General features: G+C 40.5%; 1 protein-coding gene across 13 annotated transcripts in view; it reads left to right on the forward strand.

The window, feature by feature from the left end:
• The window catches only part of LOC110976411 (uncharacterized), a 100,247-nt gene extending 89,154 nt beyond the window's left edge, over positions 1-11,093 (forward strand). For 10 of the 13 annotated variants that reach the window (XM_022229646.2, XM_087143649.1, XM_022229654.2 and 7 more), the window contains 9 exons: positions 1,241-1,403; positions 1,527-1,606; positions 1,763-1,825; positions 2,060-2,403; positions 2,700-2,790; positions 3,106-3,216; positions 3,538-5,556; positions 5,739-5,941; positions 8,912-11,093. In XM_022229646.2, the coding sequence (XP_022085338.2) occupies positions 1,241-1,403; positions 1,527-1,606; positions 1,763-1,825; positions 2,060-2,403; positions 2,700-2,790; positions 3,106-3,216; positions 3,538-5,556; positions 5,739-5,941; positions 8,912-9,167 (3,330 nt within the window). In that variant the 3' untranslated portion in view covers positions 9,168-11,093. Of the gene's footprint in view, positions 1-1,240; positions 1,404-1,526; positions 1,607-1,762; positions 1,826-2,059; positions 2,404-2,699; positions 2,791-3,105; positions 3,217-3,537; positions 5,557-5,738; positions 5,942-6,204; positions 6,282-7,289; positions 7,380-7,415; positions 7,530-8,911 lie in introns of all 13 variants that reach the window. The other 3 variants (XR_002597826.2, XM_022229647.2, XM_087143647.1) reach the window with 3 other exon arrangements.
• Positions 11,094-18,896: the final 7,803 nt, after the last annotated feature.

An 18,896-nucleotide genomic window follows, 5' to 3' on the forward strand; every position in this document is an offset into this window, starting at 1 on the left:
AAACATTCAATTAGGGATGCCTTCTTCTGATTCGAGAATCGATGACCCTTCCACTGGGAACACAGCATTCTGTGCACAAAGTGAACTGTACCTGTTGATGCATGAATGTTATAATGGAATGCTAGTGCTCTAGTGGAAATGGTCCAAAAGAACAAGAACGTTCCCGACTTTTGAGCTGATAAAGTCATTTCATCAGTGGTCTTGAGAATGAATAATCCATACTCACAAATCAAGTGGGTTATCATCTCCAGCTTATGAATCTAAATGACTAAATGTTTTACAGTTGTCAAGATAATATTGTGATGACTGTTAAAAACAGTCTGTCCCCTTGACACATACAGTGTTTGCACGGCCTGAAATAGTCATTGAAAAATTATGGAAATTTGTTTTCGTTTTCCTGGCTTGGAAAAGTCATGGAATTTTGTAAAAAAGACTAAAGTCATGAAAAAGTCGTGTAATTTTCCAAACACTGTGTGTGATTTCGATTGTCAGGAATAAGTGCATAAAATGTGTGATTTTGCTCACAACTTTAAAAGTCTGAATAGTCCAAGAAATTATATTATTGGGTCATGGATTTTCATAATTAGGTCTTGGAAAAGTCATGGAATTTAATTGTCCTTTAGGTGCAGGAACCCTGCACATACTGATAATCTAGATACAGCAGAACTTGTGAATTATGACACGTTGGCAGAGGAAATGTGCCAAGAGAGCAAATCGGTCAGCGTACCCTCAGAGGCACGATTTGTTGACAGAGAGAAAAACAGTCAACTGTCAGCATTAAATTTTGATGACTGACTGAGAAATTCCCCATTTTCTAGTGTGAGCTTGGAGGGTCACTTAAAAACCAAGCCAGGCTTGATTATTATGACAACTTCTTCGTGAGGGCACAGTCCCAACAGGATATCACAGCTAGGACAAGCAGAGTCATTCCAAATGACTCAACCATCTGAATGATTCACTTCTGCAGATGCTTCCATAAGCCAGGAATTGGGATCAGCTTAAACTTTGTTGCAGCGTTGTCACGTTATCCAATTTCCATAGTGCCCGTACACAAAGTGTCCATGTTGTCTTGCAAGTTGGATTCTTAGCAAACAGTAAAGAACATCTTGTAAAAGGTACAGACTTGGCAACCAATCACAGCCTTATATACTCGTGGTTTTACTCCATATTCTAACATTGCTTGAGTGTCAATGCTCTTATTGTCCACTTGTAATTATCGTCTGTTCTGTTTTCATTACAGTACTTGAAAGAGAACGCTATTACTTTGTGTCAACTCATCGAGCAGCAGATCAACGTCAAAACGAAAGAGGAGATCGCGACCTCACTTGTTAAAGTACTGCACTGTCTTGACTCGGCCAAGGAGTTTCTGGTGGAGTTGGTCATGAGTGAGACCAGAACAATGAGTGAGTAGTATGAGTCATTAAGTCGAGTAATCGTTTCCTCTGTCATTCCTTTTTAGAAGTGTTTATATTACAAAATATTTCTTAACATCATTGCTTCTATCTTTACATTACCCTTTTTTTCAGATGATGAGAGCCTCATTTTCAGGGCCAATACCATGGCAACCAAGTCCATGGAGGCATACATGAAGCTGATTGGTGGAAAGGTAAGGCAGTCATGTTGACATGAATTGATCATATCCCTCTATCTCACGATTTCTAATCCTTAGGTTCGCTGACGTACAATTATGGCACTTGTTTTGTGTTTTCTTGATCTAATTTGAAGATCGTTAATCATTCAGTATTTTGTTATGTTCCCACAGTACTTACAAGACACCATCGGTGACTTTATCCACGAATTGTATGAAAGCGAGGAGGACTGCGAGGTGACTGTTACTTGAAATTTTACTTCAGTTATGAAGCTCTTTTGCAACTCAAAATGTTTATGTTTCAGTCATAATTTTAGACTGAATTGACAGTTCAGATTTTTTTCTAAATTTTGTTTGTTCAATATCAGGAAAAATCAGAATGTTCGATGTAATGAAATATTATGTTAACCAAAATTAAGTTTTAAATTGTAAGATTAAAGTAGCTAATCTGCATGATTAATTGGTCTACAGGTGGATCCTACCAAGGTCTCTAGTAGTCTCCTTCTCCAGCAGCACCAAGCAACACTGACCATGCTGTGTGAAATGGCCTGCTGTAAGATAGTCAACTCAGCGGCTGCGTTTCCCTCTGATCTGCGAGCTGTCTTTCATTCCTTTCGTCAGCATAGCCAGAGCCAGCCCAATGGCCAGGTCATCTGCGACAAGTTGATCAGTGGTTGCATCTTCTTGCGTTTCCTCTGCCCTGCCATCATGTCGCCGAGTCTCTTTGACCTCATCCAGGAGTACCCCAGTGACAAGACATCACGTTGCCTCACCCTCATTGCCAAGACAGTCCAGGGTCTTGCCAACTTCACAAAGTTAGTCACAGCTCCCCTTGACAGCTCTCCTGCATCTTAGCTTTAAACTCCCTCACCCCTGAAAAAAAGAAAAACCCAAAATCCTTGCACCAAATATTCAAACTGTTAAGGAAGTCAAGTTGATGGGAGGTGCTTTCCTCACCTTCTGTCTTGCAGACCTGGGTTCAAATCCTACTCTAGTGCACCAGAAAGACTTGGTTGGTTCTGAGTTTCCATACAATCACGTTAGCTCTCCCACATACCTTACATTGAATCTTTCATTCTACAGCTCGTAACATAAACGTTTTCCCCAATAGGTTTGGAACCAAAGAAAGCTACATGGTCTTCATGAATGATTTCTTGGAGCGAGAATGGAGCAACATGAAGACTTTCCTGCAGGAAATATCGGTGAGACAATCGTCTCTCTGCTAAAAGTAGTTCTTGATGTTCCTTGTTCTCTTAAATGCCATTCAGGCAGGATTACTCTCTCTTAAAAAAAAAGGACTTTAGGTCCAATGTTTACCAACAAAGTAGGTACATGTACAGAATTTCTGATACTTCAGGTATTTCCTTTAATGCAGTTGCTGTTAGAAAATTCCACTTAAGTAATTTAAAGTGAAATGCAGAATGTCTCAAGATATGCAGTTGGAAGGACAGGTTTTCTCTAATATTTCAGTATTTCATTTTTTCATCATTCCTTTTTTTTGCTCTGTCTATTTTTAGAGTACTCCTGAGAGGGCTAACGATGTGAAGTTTAACGGCTACACAGACCTTGGCAAAGAATTGTCATTACTCCATAGCTTGCTGGTAGAAACGCTAGATGACTGTGAAAAGGTTTGTTGCCTTTCCCCCCGATTCACCTCACTCTCAAGGTCGCTCCCAACCCCATTGTCAACTCCAACCCCATTGCGCTCCAGTCCTTACCGCAGTGACACCTTCAACTCCACCTCTTACTCCCTCTCACAAGCCCCATTCTTGGCCACAAGCCCACTTCACCCCCCCCTCCTATCCATCATCACAGTTAAGTCCCATACTTATGCTCAAGTTTTATCCACACAAAGAAATACCGGCAAGCGTCAGTACTAAAATATTCAAAAAAATTTAGTTGTGGGCTTCAAGAACCTAGCCACTCACCGTTTTTCATTGTTTCCACAGCTATCGGATGACAAGCTTGGCTCCTTGAGGAGCATCTTGACTCGCATCACATCTTATGCATCGTTGCCGGAGGGAACCATCCCTTACAGTTCCTCCAGCTTCATCCAGACAGTTCAAGGATCATGCAGCTCGACAACAGTTACCATGACATCCACAGCAACCTCCCCGATGGGCAAGAAGAGCCTAAACAAAATCTTTGAAGACGCCAAGTTGTCAGACTCGACAGATGTGGAGATGCTTCCACCGTACAACATTGCCATGGAGCGATCCATCACATCCTCAACGGTGAACAACCTTGTCGATTTCATCCAGCAGGATACCGCCAACTCGACCAATGGGAAGACAGAACTCAGCACAGCCGTTTTTGAAATCGCCAGTACCCAGACTGACTCGTCACAGATTGAATCGAGTACGACAGTTGAAAAGGTCCGAACGACAACGGAATATGAGGAACGGATTATGGAGGAGTTAGAGGGAGACATGTTGGTTTCCATGAAGTCAGAAACCAAGAAATCAGTCAATCAGTCATACTCAGTCAGTCTGGAGAGAACCGTGGTCCCAAATCCAGCAATTAGTACTACTGAAACAAACAGGACCTCCTATGCCATAGATAGGACTGGTGGAGGAGATGCACAGGTCAAGCGAAGGAACCGAACCTTACCGCTGTCCTTCCAAAATCCAGCCTACCAACTCTCCAAGAAATCCCTGCGTCACCTGGATGTTGGGGCTTCGGACAGCGTCAGTTCCTCTAACAGTTCAGATGGGGCTTCGTCCAATCATGACGGGGATGTCTCCCAAAACAGCTTGTCATGTGGGGGTGTGTCTCCATCCTCTAGTAGGAGAACAGCGTCGTCAAAAGGATCCTCATCGACCGGAAAGGTAGACATTATGGCACATACGTTACCCAAAGCTACCCACCGCTCTCACAATATCACCTCTGTGGACCTGTATCCAAAAAGTGATGGGCAAATCGCCGAAAGTCAGAGCAGTGGTTCAATCCACTCCAAAAGCACAAAACCTTCCTTCAACGGTAGCAACAGCAGTACTTCACTCTTTGACCCCGCCCGGACTCAGTCTAGCGTCACATCTCCCACGGAAGCAATTCGTGCTATGAATAACGCTGCCAAGGCGGCGTTCTTTTCATCAGTGATGGCTCCTGTGCGGGAGTCCCCAGCCCGCTCCAACTCCGGCATTGGAAGCCCCATCCCCAGCAGGGGTTTAAAGCAGCGCTCGCAGGCTGTGCTTCACATCAACAATGAGAACCACCAGCCCTCGTTTGCCATCACAGTCACCAATCCCAAACCAGAATCTCAAATGGCACAGTTGAGCCACACCCACCCAGAGCACATCTCCAGCTCCTCCCCTTCTATATCTCCGCCCACAAGTTCCCCGTCTTCAGCCTCCTCGGAGGAGCTTCCCGCTAGGACGCTAGTTAAGACAGAAGCTGTCATCCAGACAGGATCCCCCACTCTCCAAACCACCCAGTCCACTGAATCCGTCACGTTTACCACTCAACGGTTTATGACTTCCCAGACAATCTTGCCATCCTCCCCTTGTAGACCAAAGCAGTTAAACACTGACACTAGTCCCACGTCCCGCACCCCCCTGATGGGTACCACAAACCTTGAAAAGAACCTCACCACACGGACCACAGCCCGTTACCCCACCACACCTGTCCAGCTCAGTACTGCCAATATCTCCTTCAGTATTGCCAGTCTCACTCCACCTGTGAGCACCGTCACAAGTCCCACAAGCCCTTCCTCACTCCCTCTCCCTCGGAAGAAGATCATGACCCAGTTTGCCTCTAAGCCAAGGATCTGTCAGTCGGAGAGTTCCTCTCCCCTCAACAAACCAACAGAGAGCTCCGAACTGTCCATCCAAATTGGAAAAAAAACGCGGTCACTGTCACTTCAGCACAATTTCACATCCAAGCCAGTCTTGACCTCACCTCCTGGCCCTGTCTGGACCAGAAGAATGAAGGATCCTTCATCCATTGACCGAGAAACACAAACAGAAGTGGTGAGTGATGAATTTACATGTGCAGCTAATTAGGATTATCTTATCTAATCAGGATCAAAACTTTAGAAAGATAGCTGATTTTTTACATTAGAGATATTGTCAAACTTGGTCCAAAAGTAGCACTTTTCCTCCTGGCTGGCCACTCTCAAGTATTGCATCATATTTGTCTTCTCTGCCTCCAGTATTCCTTGGAGATTCAGATTCTGAAAGATGAGTTAGAGAAGGTGACCTTGCAATTAGAAGAGACTCAGCTGAAGTTGGCCGAGGAGGAAGTGAGAGCGGACAAGGCCATCGCTGAGATGAAAGTGGAACTAGAGAACAGCCAGGTGGAGCTGAAGAGACAACATGATGAGAAGGACAAACAGATCAAGGATATCATCACAAGGTGAGACTTCAAATTCCAAATACCAAGTTTCAGCCCTGAAATCCTCTGTCTCCAAATGGCTCTCTCCAAATGTGCTATAATGTTTGTAGTTGGTCATTAGATGTTTGTTAGCATTCACAGTCTACAATCTGATTCTTATCTCTGTAAGAAATTTACTACCACGTTATAGGCTGTTGGATTTGAGTTACGGGACATTCCAAGTTCTGTATGTGAGCTAGATTTCTGACTTTTACTTTACTTCTTTTGTGGTTGGCTTCTATCAGTAAAATACGTCTGGACATTTATATCAAGCTTGTGTGAAAGGCAGTATGTCTGAAGGAAGTGAGTTCCCCATTTCCAGGTATTGATAATGATTCAGTGACCTCTAAATCATGCCAAGTTGCTGATGGGAAGGTTTACGTGCTTAGGTTGTGAAGAAATGACGCGAAGCAGGTGGTTCTGTACTGGAAATCTCTTGTCCCTTCTGAGCGGATAGCTGCTTTTTCCTTGGAAATACTATAGGAATCATATGTAGGAATAGTTGAAAGCAGTGGGATTGTGGACGGAAAAGCTGAAGGAAAAGTTCTGACATGGAAAACTGGAAGAAGGAAAAACTGCTTTTCATATGAGGCAAAGCAATCTGAAAGACTGCTTAGCAGGGATAAATTGCGCTAGCTCCTCAGCGGGATCCTTTGAAAAATGCTGAGCAAGAAAATGGGATAGCTTGACAAAACATTTTTGTGAAAACTAAATGGAGAGTAACAAAGAATAAATAATAGTTTAAAGAAGAAGAAGGAATAAAGGAAAATAACCATTTCTGCCTGAGTGGTACCTTGATTTGGGAAACTGTCACTTTTAATATTTTCTGTGTAAGAACAGTGCTTAGCAGGTTAGACAGGCTATCTCTGAATGCTATGCAGGGAAGGTTGTTGGTTTGAAAATTGTGTTGGGGGGTAGGAAGTTACCCCTTTTTCCCTGTAATGTAAATCATTCTTTGCGAGCATTTTCAACTCACCTCACTTCATGCGCTAGAAAATGACAAGCCAGTGATTTCAGGACAATCAGGAATTCACAATTTTTCTGTTACTAGTTCTGCTCATTAAAACAGGCTGAATCATGTTGCTTGAACTAACAACCAACGTTCTCTGATTATGTTTGCTTCTTTTCTATGCTCTAACATTCAAGCTTTTTCTTCCTCTCTTATGCACCAGTCATGGCAAGACACTTAAGTCATGATAGCGGATAGCGTTCCAGCACTCTTATCCAAGTTTTACACCCACAAAAAGGATTTACGTTTTCTGTTTTTCCCTCTGTTTTTTCCCCTCAATACTTGCATCTGTGTTGTGTGTGTGGCGTGTCGTCACTTTAGTCCGTTGTCTACGTCGTTCATTGGCCCAAGCTAACTGAACGCGCGACAACCACCATCAAACAACCAAAAAAAACCAACTCCCAATGCCCGGTATGTATGCCATTGTCTCCTTGGCTATTTTTACAGCTCTTTACCGGCACCTGTCGGCCCACCCATTCGTCTCTATCTGCGTTCCACCATGCATCCGACAGTGACTTGGCAAGGCCAGCTTCCAGCATTGTTACACAGCTAAAGTTGTCTGTAAGAATCACCTCTTCACTGCTGGCCATCAGCGTCACATGCCAAAGCTCACAGAGGGTGTATTCCCTCTCGTACTTGGTCTATTTGTGCTGTCCTGGTTTTGTAACTTAAACCTTTCCGTTCAATTTAGACCAGTTCCTTCAGGAACAGAGAACTTTCCTGATGTATTCTTAAAGACTTACGTATGCAAAACTTGTGGCAAACTCTGAATTGTTCTGACTCTATACATTTAAAGCTGGCTTGTGTAAACAGTGGAAGTTTCCTCGGTGAGAATTGGCTGATTGACATCAAGCCAGTGCCGGTTTGTCTCTCCTCAGTTTTCTTTTTGCTGTGCATCTTTGACTTCATACTCACTCATTCTGAATGTTTCTTTGTGATTCTTTTTTCCTCCTGATTTTAAAACTGGCCTAATGTTTGTGAGCGTAACAGGTATTCCCCTCTGCACTTGTGTCACATCATCATAGCTTTGCATTACACTTCCATGTGTTACATTTGTGTTGTCTTTCTGACTGAAAATCTTTTTGTTGACTGTCACTCCAAGATTCTGTCAAATTATGTGTTGTGCATTGAGAGATATATATATGTATACACCAGGAATTAGTAACATTTCGGGGAAAAATAATCCTTTTTATGACTTCAAGCATCAGTTCACCCATTTTTCACCATAAACTCAATGCTTCGTGTCACAGCATATCTCATACTCTTAATTTGGTTAAGGAACATTTATAGCAAATTTAATTCAAAATTTTATGAGAAAGAAATTACTTACATGTATTCTAAGAATGTAACTCTAATATTTTGAGATAATTTATTTGGTGACATTCAGTGGGACTGTTTCATTTCTGTTTTTTTATTTGCATGATTATGGTGACAGTTGTTAATATGTGGCTTTTGAAGATATGTATTTCTATTTGTTTACTGTCGTCTTACATAATTCTTGTCGTTATACTGAGCTGAAATTCCATGTGAATCGTTGCTTTATGTGCGTAATTATTCGATGATGATGATGCAGTGAGTCAGTGACATGAATGATAACATCAAACATGGCTTGGAATTTGGTGAATTCTCTGGAGTCACGATTAACACATTTGACTCTCATTGATTTAATAACTAGCTTTGAAGTCAAACATTAAACAGTTGCCTGAGGATGACTGGCTTTGGGATATTGTAGTTGACGGAACTACATTAACCACATCCCAAAAATATTGAGAGAGAAATCTGATGCCATTTACTGTGCCTCATGAAGTAATCCTCTCTGACTGGAATGGTCAACTCATACTAACCACATACAGTAGTGATATCGTGCTTGGTGCCTTGAAGACTGGTTCTCTAATCAGGCTCACTCTCAAACAACTGTCATATTTTTTTAAATCCCTGTTCAGACTTGTCACTGTGGAAGAGGAGTTAAAGAAGGAGCAAGAGGAGATGGTTGCCGTGGTTTCTGCCAAGCAGAAAATCATCGATGCCCAAGAGACCCGCATCCAGGCCCTGGATGCAGCAAATGCCCGCCTCATGAGGGCGCTAGACCAGTTGAAAGAACGCTACCAGTTGACACGACGCACAAAGTCATCCTCTGATATTCGGTCTGCAGCAAAGCTCACCCCGCTGAATGGCAGCATGAAATCTACCAATTACTGAAGAGGTCAAAGGTCAGGCATCAGAGGTTAAAGGTCCAGTTCTTATTCTGTTGCTTAGTAGGAAGTAATGTTCAAACAAACCTGTGCTGCTGTGGGTTTGGCGTTCAGTGCACATTTGCTTCAAAGCAGGCCAACCTTTGAGAGAAGAAATGTTAATAATCAAACATTTGGATAGGTTTTGATTTACAATGAGAAATCGTTAGATATGGACAGAGACATTTTCAGTGGTCCTCTATTAACAAGTTACAGATGTAAGGTGGGTAATGTTTCAGATGTTTATTTCTTGTTGTCAATTAATTATAACAATAAGCATTGTTTTTAAATTGCCCTCTGCTGTGTAGATTTATTTTGATTGAGTTAGGTAATTCTAGATTACTGTTTAATGTTTATATTGTACAGCTTTCTGTCGAGGTTTCTTTAACAGAAGATGAATTCTGTTGGATGAATCAGGAAATCGTATTTCAACATTTGAGCAACTCAGAAATACTCAGGCAGGACCTGAAAATATTAATTGTGATTTATCTTGATGAGGCAAATTGACTGAATTTTTCCATTTTGTCCTGTCAAGAAAAATCTTTCTAATTTCATCTGAGAAAATGATAATTTAAATTGTTGACCTTTTCCAGCCAACATAAAAGGAAAAACCCACATTGGGGAAAACAGAAATCTTGGCATTTAGAATGTTTCTTTTTAAAAAGAGTTAATTTTTCTTGCATATTTTGCCACAAAAAATAATTGAGGATTTTCCATAAAATGATAAATTAAAAAAAGTCAGTCTACAGAAATCTTTGCACCCTCCATGTATGTAGTTTGTGCGGAATGAGAACAGGTTATATTGTTCAATGTTCTGTTGTATCCAGGGGTCATTTGATTTTAAAGGCCCCTCTGGTTAAAGAATAGCTAACTTTATTGAGCAATATAGTGGTCATTAGGTTGTCCACACACTTTTGTTGAATTCCCTATAAACAAAAAAAAATTCACTTCAGCAAACTAGCAGTTGGAGTTTTTCCCTTTTTCCCATAAGTTCAAAGTTGTGTGTAAAAATATGGAGTAAACTGTAGTAGTTTTTAAATACTGAATCAATGTATATAATTTTAAGCAAAATATTTGTATTTATTTATTGGAGCAAACATAAGCATTATTGAAGTCTTCCAAACAGGGGACTTTTCTAATTTTGCTATTGTAGATTTTTCTCTCTTTTTATGAGAAAAGTAAAGAGTGTTCAACTCCTTATTTATTGGATTGTTTTAAGTTAGTGTACATTTAAAACAAATATTGAAAAAAAAAATTGCTGGACTTCAAACTGTGAGCTTTGCCAAAAGTAAGTGTAAAGGTGCAAGTTGTGTGCGATTTTTATCACTTTTAAGTCAGATAATTTTAAATAAAAATAATACCCATCCTGTAGCAACAAGTAGGAGAAATCTACATGATGTATGTTATATTGGTCCTCTGTTTTTTTTGCTTTAAACCTCTTTTTTTACCACTAGAAGGTGTTACTTTCAAAATTGTCCACAGCGCATTTCTGGAGCGGTAATGACTTACTCTATGCGGTCAGAACTTGCTTACTCTGTGGCAAAACTTCTTTGTTGATTGAAGGTTTTGTTTTTAAATGTAAGTTGGAAAATAATGTGTTTGGATAATTGAGTACATTGAGACACCTTGGGGTCTATTTCACATGAAATTTTGCTCAAGTGAGTCTTTTAAAGAAGTCTTGTGAGTTTATTCAGCTCTGAAGAATATAGAAATGCTTCTCTGTCACACCCAATTCCATGTTACCCCTTACTTACAGTAAGCAAAGCATTTCAAGTCCAAATATAGCACCCACTAAGACTTCCCACTTTGTTCCTGATTATGATTAATCGTTATCAAAAAATGCCGAGTGTGAGAAATAAAATGTGTACGAGATGTTTCGCTGTACAAACAATTACATGTAGATGTAATTCGTTGTCCATTCAATTTGTGGCAAGGTTGTGACTGGATAGAACACTAGAGGGCAGTAGGACAGACGCAATGTCGGAGCTGCGCGGTGCTTGGGTACGCAATGCGTGGACCACGCACAGTTAAGAATTTTGCCGATATCAGCTACGTGGCGCTGGCGGAATTTTTCAGGTAGGAACTGAAAAATTAAGAACTGACAACCACAAGAAAATGAAAATCTGAGGTCTAGTTGCGAATAAAAGGGGGAAAGTAATCGGCAGTCTTGACATTCTAATTTGATCGCCTTTAGCGCCCTGGAATTCGAAGAGCAACCAGCATGTATTCGTGGGTGCGTGCCTGGGACTGGTTCACGTTTTTCCGCTCATCTCGTACCAGAGGGATTGTGTGGCTTTGGTTTGAGAACATCGAATAGGTTAAGAATTAATTAAAGCTCTTGTATGCTAATTTTCCCTTTCGTAGGGCTGATATTTTTGTGCTACCAGTGCCAGCAGAAGGACGTTTGTGGAAAAACAAGGTTAGTCTAATTGTTGAGTAAACTAGACCGTGCTAATTAATGAATCGATTAGAATGGACCGGTATAGTTTCCTTAACCTTGCATGTGGCGTAGCCTAATTACGGACGGTGTACTATTTACCATATGCAGCAAGGTATGAGACGGAGAGAACCCCCCCTGCTTTGTGTTGGTCATTGTCTCGCAGGAATCTGGGGAATTCCTTTCAGACATCTTGGGGGGGATGTGTTAAGTAACAATAGTCTGGAATGTGTATAGGGATTGGACATGTTGGGGGGTACCCCTCGGTCTCATTTCTTGCTGGGTTCAAGCAATTTTTAGTAATACCCTATATTTTAGTCGTGACCTTGTTTGGTTTGTATTTTTTTATCGATTAGCCTACCAGCACATTTTGTAAGTTTTTCTTGGCCTGTTCCATTTTCTTTTACTCAAGGCTACTCAAAGAGAAATTGAAAATGCCGAAATTTTTGAAGACAGGAAGGAATTAATAACTTGTGTACTGCATTGAGTATATTTACCATTCGCACCAAATAAAATGTGTGAAAAATGTTAACGTTAAAATGAACATTTTGTGAACCTTTTCATTGATGTGAAGACGATATTTAACATGGTTTCCACTTTTGGCTATTGAGGTATCAAGGATGTTGCAGTCACATGTGATTTATTTACAACCTAGAGTTTTTGTAGTGTGGATTGTGTTGTAACTTGTATATGTATATTGCATTCTTTACATGAAGATGTTAAGATAAACGTTATGTCGTAAATATGTGTCAACAGTTTACACGAAATGTTTACACAGCATGACAACACCACACGCAAGTTAATTCCTGTGTCGGAGTGTCGAAACTAAGGACTGCATGCACTGATCTATGACTGAAATTCCTGACATTTTGGCATGAGCTTACGATATTTTATCACAGGAATTTACAACCACTGGCCTGTGATTGATGGTCGAGACATGACAATGTCCTTGGGCCAATATAAACCATTTTACGGCAGCCTCCAGGCACAAGCATGTCTATTATCCTCTCCAAAAATAACGTTTACTTGGTTTTGTTCATTTCCAACACCGGTGTATACATGTAATTATTAGATGATAATCGTAGTGTGATTGAAATAGACAAAAGAGGGAAACTTTCCCTAAAATTCACTAAAAGTACACGTGGTCACAATTGCTTTAAAATGATAAGCTGATTTTCTTTCACCTGCACGCCACTGAAGCGATCATGTCTGGAAAAAAAGAAGTGACCTCATGATTCAAAATTGACCTCGTGCTTTTTGAAGTTGAGTTTATTGTGTTGTGTGCCGTCACTACGAGGTCGTGATCGACGAGGGATTGTCCCCTGTCTCTCTGTCAAAAGAACGTTTGTATACAAAAAAGTTTGAAGGATTTGTAAAGTCGGTCCAAAGGTTTCTCAAGAAACATCACCTTTTTTTTTCTTTTGCAAACGTTACGACATTTCTGATAACCTCCTCACAGATGTGTGAAAAGCTTGGTCTGGTATCCTGAAGTTTTATTGCGGCATTTGAATTCTCAGGGAAGATTTTATGGAAGTGTTTGCAGTAAACAAGGTGCTTTTATTGATCGGTCGGTAGTCACGTAGGGCCGACCTAATGGTTCCAAATCCTTTAGTTGGCTGCCATTGCTTGGACAATTAGGGTCGAGGAATTTTAAAACATCCCATTTTGGCTTCCGTTTTTTGTTTTGTCTAGACCATCATTATGACTACTTATTTTGCCTCAAATCAGAACCCGTTTTGTTTAAAACTTTTGTCTCTTTTATTTCTACCAGTTATCAGTTAGAAAAGTTGGTGGTTGCATTTTGTTTTCCATTTGATAAATATGCAGCGTGTACTTTTTTAAGTAACGGTTCCAAATGACCTGCGTTGGGTTAACAATCATCCGATCAATTTGTTGCGTTGTTATGCTCCGGAACGCAAGCTTCGAAAAGAAAACATCAAGAACAACCTTGAACTTTTTACTATCTGACCAGCTACTGCCGTCTTTGCGAAGTTGTAGGACTTCTAACAATGATCGACTAACCCTTGATTTCTGTTTGTCTACATTGTTTTGATTATGACAATAGGTGCTCATTGGAGTGAATTAAGCGACAGAAACAGCAACGAGAATTTGACAGGGAGATGTTTTGTTTGTGTAGCGGGAACTTGTCAATCAAGTCCGGTTGAAAAGCTCATTTTTATCGAAGTAAATCGAACGCCAGCTAGAAACTACATTTTTCAAAGAAGTTTCTGGGACTTGAATGAGATTTTGTGGAATTATCATCATGTATTTGCCACAATACAGAAACACATTTTCAACAATAAATAAACAGGCCTTTGCCAAGATTGTACAAAGGATAACAAAACCGAATGGTCTGTATACCTGCCACCCTGGCAAAGGAAACCAAAAAAAAAAGGACTATCTAGTAATTGAGATATACAGGGATTGACATTGCACATCAAAATGGATATTAACCTCAAACTATCCAGACCACTCATAGTCATACACGTAAAACAACTTGACAAAATGACACGCACATCACAGTGTACAAAATCTAATAGATCATCAAGATCTCAGATGCGCACTGATTGCAAAACACAATAGGACAAAATTATAAATCAACAACCAAAACCCATGGGTAAAAAGTTATAATATAGATCAATTAAAAGACAAGACCACTGACGGACACAGATACGGTATATCCATATCTAGTAATTTAGATATACAGGGATTGACATTGCACATCAAAATGGATATTAACCTCAAACTATCCAGACCACTCATACACGTAAAACAACTTGACAAAATGACACGCACATCACAGTGTACAAAATCTAATAGATCATCAAGATCTCAGATGCGCACTGATTGCAAAACACAACAGGACAAAATTATAAATCAACAACCAAAACCCATGGGTAAAAAGTTATAATATAGATCAATTAAAAGACAAGACCACTGACGGACACAGATAGGGTATATCCATTGCACTCATGAATGGAAACAAGAGGAAAAGTTACAAAGAAAGGTTAGAGCCCCCTCCGGTCCCTTCCACACCCCTTCCATTCACACGTGAGCTGTGCAGGGAAAACGTCGATTTAATCTTGTTTTGACAACTTCACCATGATATCTACGTAATTCAACCCTTGGTCGTGAAGTAGAAAAAAAATATTCTCAGTTTGGTTAAAGAAAAAAAGGGACTTTTTATCCCTCTCAAATTGTGAATAGAAACTGACCTTTTGGTCCTTATGACACCCTGCCCCCTCACGGGAATTGACTAGATGTTTGTATTTGGAACGTGTTCATGTGTTAGACCCATTATGGTATCAATGCACCTGTCTCCATATATAGCTCTGCGTTTTGCAGGTGCAAAAACCTGTTCCTTGCCTCGTATATAACTACGCTAATTGTATAAGCTGTCATGAGTTTGTTTACCGATTATGATGGGGCAGCTGATTTATATTTTGGAAGGTGGTAAAATCCTTGGCGGAAAACTACATCCAAGGCTTTGTTTGTATCCCTTAATTGCTGTCAAAATTTCAAATTTTCATCAAGGTTAATAGGTTTTTTGTCCGCTTGGATCACCTTTAAAATGGTCCAATTATGCGCCATTCAGAAGTCTGATAAGGCCATTCACTGCAATATGATATCAAATATATAAGAAGAGCTTACGGGGATTAAGGCCTGGTCCTTAGCCTCCCTTAAATCCCTCTGAAATTCTCAAGGCTTTGTGTTCGGATTTTGAACGACCCCCAATCGTCCCCTTAACTAATCCGCACAGCACGTAGCCTTTCAGATCACCTCTAGCGAGTTCCTGGATTGTGAAGGCCCTTCAGTCCACCAAGCATCGCCGGCAAGTTTGCTTTGCTGCTTGTTCCTTTGACTGAATCACGGAGGCGCAATTATTTCTCCAGCTCCTGAAGCTTCTGTGAGAATTATCCCAATCAAGCCCGACGAGTTTGTTTGTTTTGTCACAAGCAAAGCTCTTTAATTCACTGATCGCTATTTAGGCTTATAATGGCGTTTTATTCTAAAGGCTTCTGTGGACGGTGAAACGTGTTTTCCCGCACTTAATATTTGTGCAGATGTTGATTTTGACAAGGCAAAGCCCCATTTTTTTTATTCCTCCAACAATTCAATTTGTCATGAACTCTGAATGTAAATTTGTTCTCTAAGAAATTATTTCACACCTCTGGATGAGGTCGATGTTAAGAGGCCACATCATTCAGCTGTAAAATTACTTCTGGGTGGAACAGTGATGTGAACCTTTTCATATTTTAGATTGTGAATTTTAGAAAAATTGTGGAGCAAACAACAGCCATCTATTTCGATTTAAAAATCCGTTCTTTTTAAACCTTTCTCCTATATCCTTCTACGAGGACATAAGGATATTGATCAAAATAAATGCGAACTTCCTTAAACACAAAACAAAACTTTTACACTGAGCATGTTGTCATAGTTTTAAAATTAGATAAACTTAAAAGAACATTTCTCCTTCAGTAGCACTAGAAACGCTGGTGAAAAAGAGTTTATTCACGTTTTACATGAAATATGCGTTTTTCCTAATTTTGCTTTCCAAGTCACTGTTAAATACTGTGAACTCGGATTCGAATTCCATTTGTTAAAATGTAGACCATGGAGGAAGGACCAGGCTAATGATCGCTATTCAGTCCGCTTCAAACAGCTCGATAATAAGACAATGTGCGCTGTCAGTACCCGTTTCTCTTCAAAGGTCGAAGGTTGTTCTAAGATTGACAGCATCCAATCAAGGATATCCTACTGATGGATTACACGAGGTGGTATGTGATTGGTGGCGTGACTATCCAATCGGTGGATGTATCTCAACATTCAAACCTCACTAAAAGTGTCACAGTTTCGAACTTTTGTTTCCTGCAGAAGTGCTAATAACATCTTCCTTTGGGCATCTCAAGGCTCTATTTGATGCATTTATAACAGGGCTCCCTTCAAATGCCGCCCTAATCCTTGAATGTTTTCAAAAGACGACAAAATGAAAAATCGATTTTTTTTCTATCGATTTAATTTGCTGCTGTTTGGTGACGAGGACGCCTTGCGAAAGACTGACGGATCGTCCATCCAAGGCTGAAATTTGGACATTTGTGAGATGTCACCATTTTCCTGTCTGGTTTGTCATAATCTTTCCCGCAATGTGACCCAAAATCTAAATTTTCCAGTGTCGCTAGCTTTCCCTGTTAAAGTGCAGATTTGATATCGTCGATTGAGTTCACAATCTTCAACGTGTATGATCAAAATCGGATTTTTATCTCAAATTTTATTTTGTTTTTACATTTCAGATTAAAAAACCCTACATTTCCCTTTAATGTAGTTTTTCTTAATCTGTAGGTGTTTACCTTGCGTTTTGTTAGTGACATCACAGTGACCAATTAAAGTTTTCTTTTGGAACGTGACTATCGGTACCTTCTGAATCCCCAGGACATAGCCTAAGATCTAAACCTGCCTCGTAATTACATTTTTGAACGGCATTCATTAAATTGTGGACAACATTTTCTTCGATGCTTAAAAAAATCCGACAAGAAGTTTGGACTCATAACTTAAGCACACAGATGTACACGCAGGTTCTTCATCGATTTTATCGAAGTCTGTGCACAAACATTATTGCACTTTTAAGTCCACGAAGAACGTAAGACTCCTCAGCCTGAAAGGGGAAGAGCTTACATCTAAAAAAAAATCTCATAAATGAAGGAGGGATGAGCAGAGTAATCGATGATACAAGAGCTCTTCTGGGCTCTCTATACGTCATCAGGCACAATTGCCATGCACGTTTCAATCTAATTACCTGATAATGCGATTAACACCGCGAGTTCATCGTTCTTGATGGTCGCTTCGGGCAAAAGCTTGCAAATGCTTTGCTTTAGTTTAAGAGTTCCAATGATTAGTTTCCAATTTTTATCTGCAACTGAAGCAAGTAATGAACGTCTCTTTGCAGTGACGTCTGAAAGTGAGCTGTTGATCAAAGCTTTGAATTTTCGATGTTTTAAATTGTTCATTCGTTGCCTAAATGCTTGTTTTCACACACCTTTTCTACATTTTGTAACTTGTGTGCTAAATTTAAGCGAGTCCCAAGGCCAAATGCACAAACCATGAGCCGGTACCCTGCACACAGCAGACGTTTGCACGAATTTGACCTGTCTGATGGGACGGTGCAGTACTAACATCCAGGTAACTGACCTAAGTAATAGCTAGTGTACCCAGGGTGCGAACAAAGGCGCGCCGTTAGAATGCCTTTTGTAATGCCTCAACTTTCTCTCAGGGGTGTGAAAGGGACAATCGAAACGCACACTGTCGTATTACCGCGTTTTAATTAGTCTCGTCTTTCAATTATAAAGATGCTACATTTTCCCGATGATTGGATTCTAAAAATAGATCACAGGTTCTTGACTTGAGGCTGCTGATAGACTAGTGAGGACTTGAGGAGAGACGCATCGAGTGCGCGTGGCGTGAGCTCCCTGCTCCGTCGACGCGTCGTCCGTGATCAGACCATTAAGCAAACCGTGCAGCAAGTCAAACCACGTCTCCACTTCTCCTAGACTAGACGCGAATCCAGACGGTAATCAGGATGTTCCGATTGCCTCTCTGTTCTCCATCTTTTTCATAAAAACAAGAAGACTTTGGAAAACTAAAACGTTCTGTATCTTAGTATGCACATTGTGCGACATTGTGTATCCAAAGGCGGGCTTTGTGTTATTTGGACAAAATGTCATACGTTCTGTCAAAGCGGGTTTTTAAGAATCGTTGTAACATCCTGCAAAAAATAATTCTTAGACCGGAAGCTGAAAAAAAGAAAAAATGTATTTACTAATGAACTGCCATTCACAATGACGTCCTTAAGTTTTACAACCTTGCATACGTAGGCCTGGGCCTAATTTCCGTTTGCCTCCTTCAGCTCGCTGGCTTGGCGACTGTTTGTTGACTTGATTTTTCTCAGTTGTTTGTTCATGTTTATTCTCCCGAGTGGGATAAGCATGCGAACTATGAATGAGGAATGGTTTATCCCGTGGAGGGAAAATCTGCCCACATGTTCCTGGTTTTCAGCTTTTGCCTCTGGGGTGATCTCCATTACAAATCGGCCCACAGCCTATTAACCTAGAGGTCACAGATCACGCCGGTCCGCGATCTTTCCTTGTCCTGTTTCCTCGACCGTGCTGTAATTTTCAACTGTCGTAAATCCCCGCTGGTGGTTGGGGATAAAAATAATAAGATTTACTGTCCACTGCAGGACGTGGACGGAAAGAGGCGATTGGG

Source organism: Acanthaster planci, linkage group LG11 (genome assembly GCF_054643075.1).
Source record: "Acanthaster planci isolate LZ-2023a linkage group LG11, COTS_SCS, whole genome shotgun sequence".
NCBI lineage: Eukaryota > Metazoa > Echinodermata > Asteroidea > Valvatida > Acanthasteridae > Acanthaster > Acanthaster planci.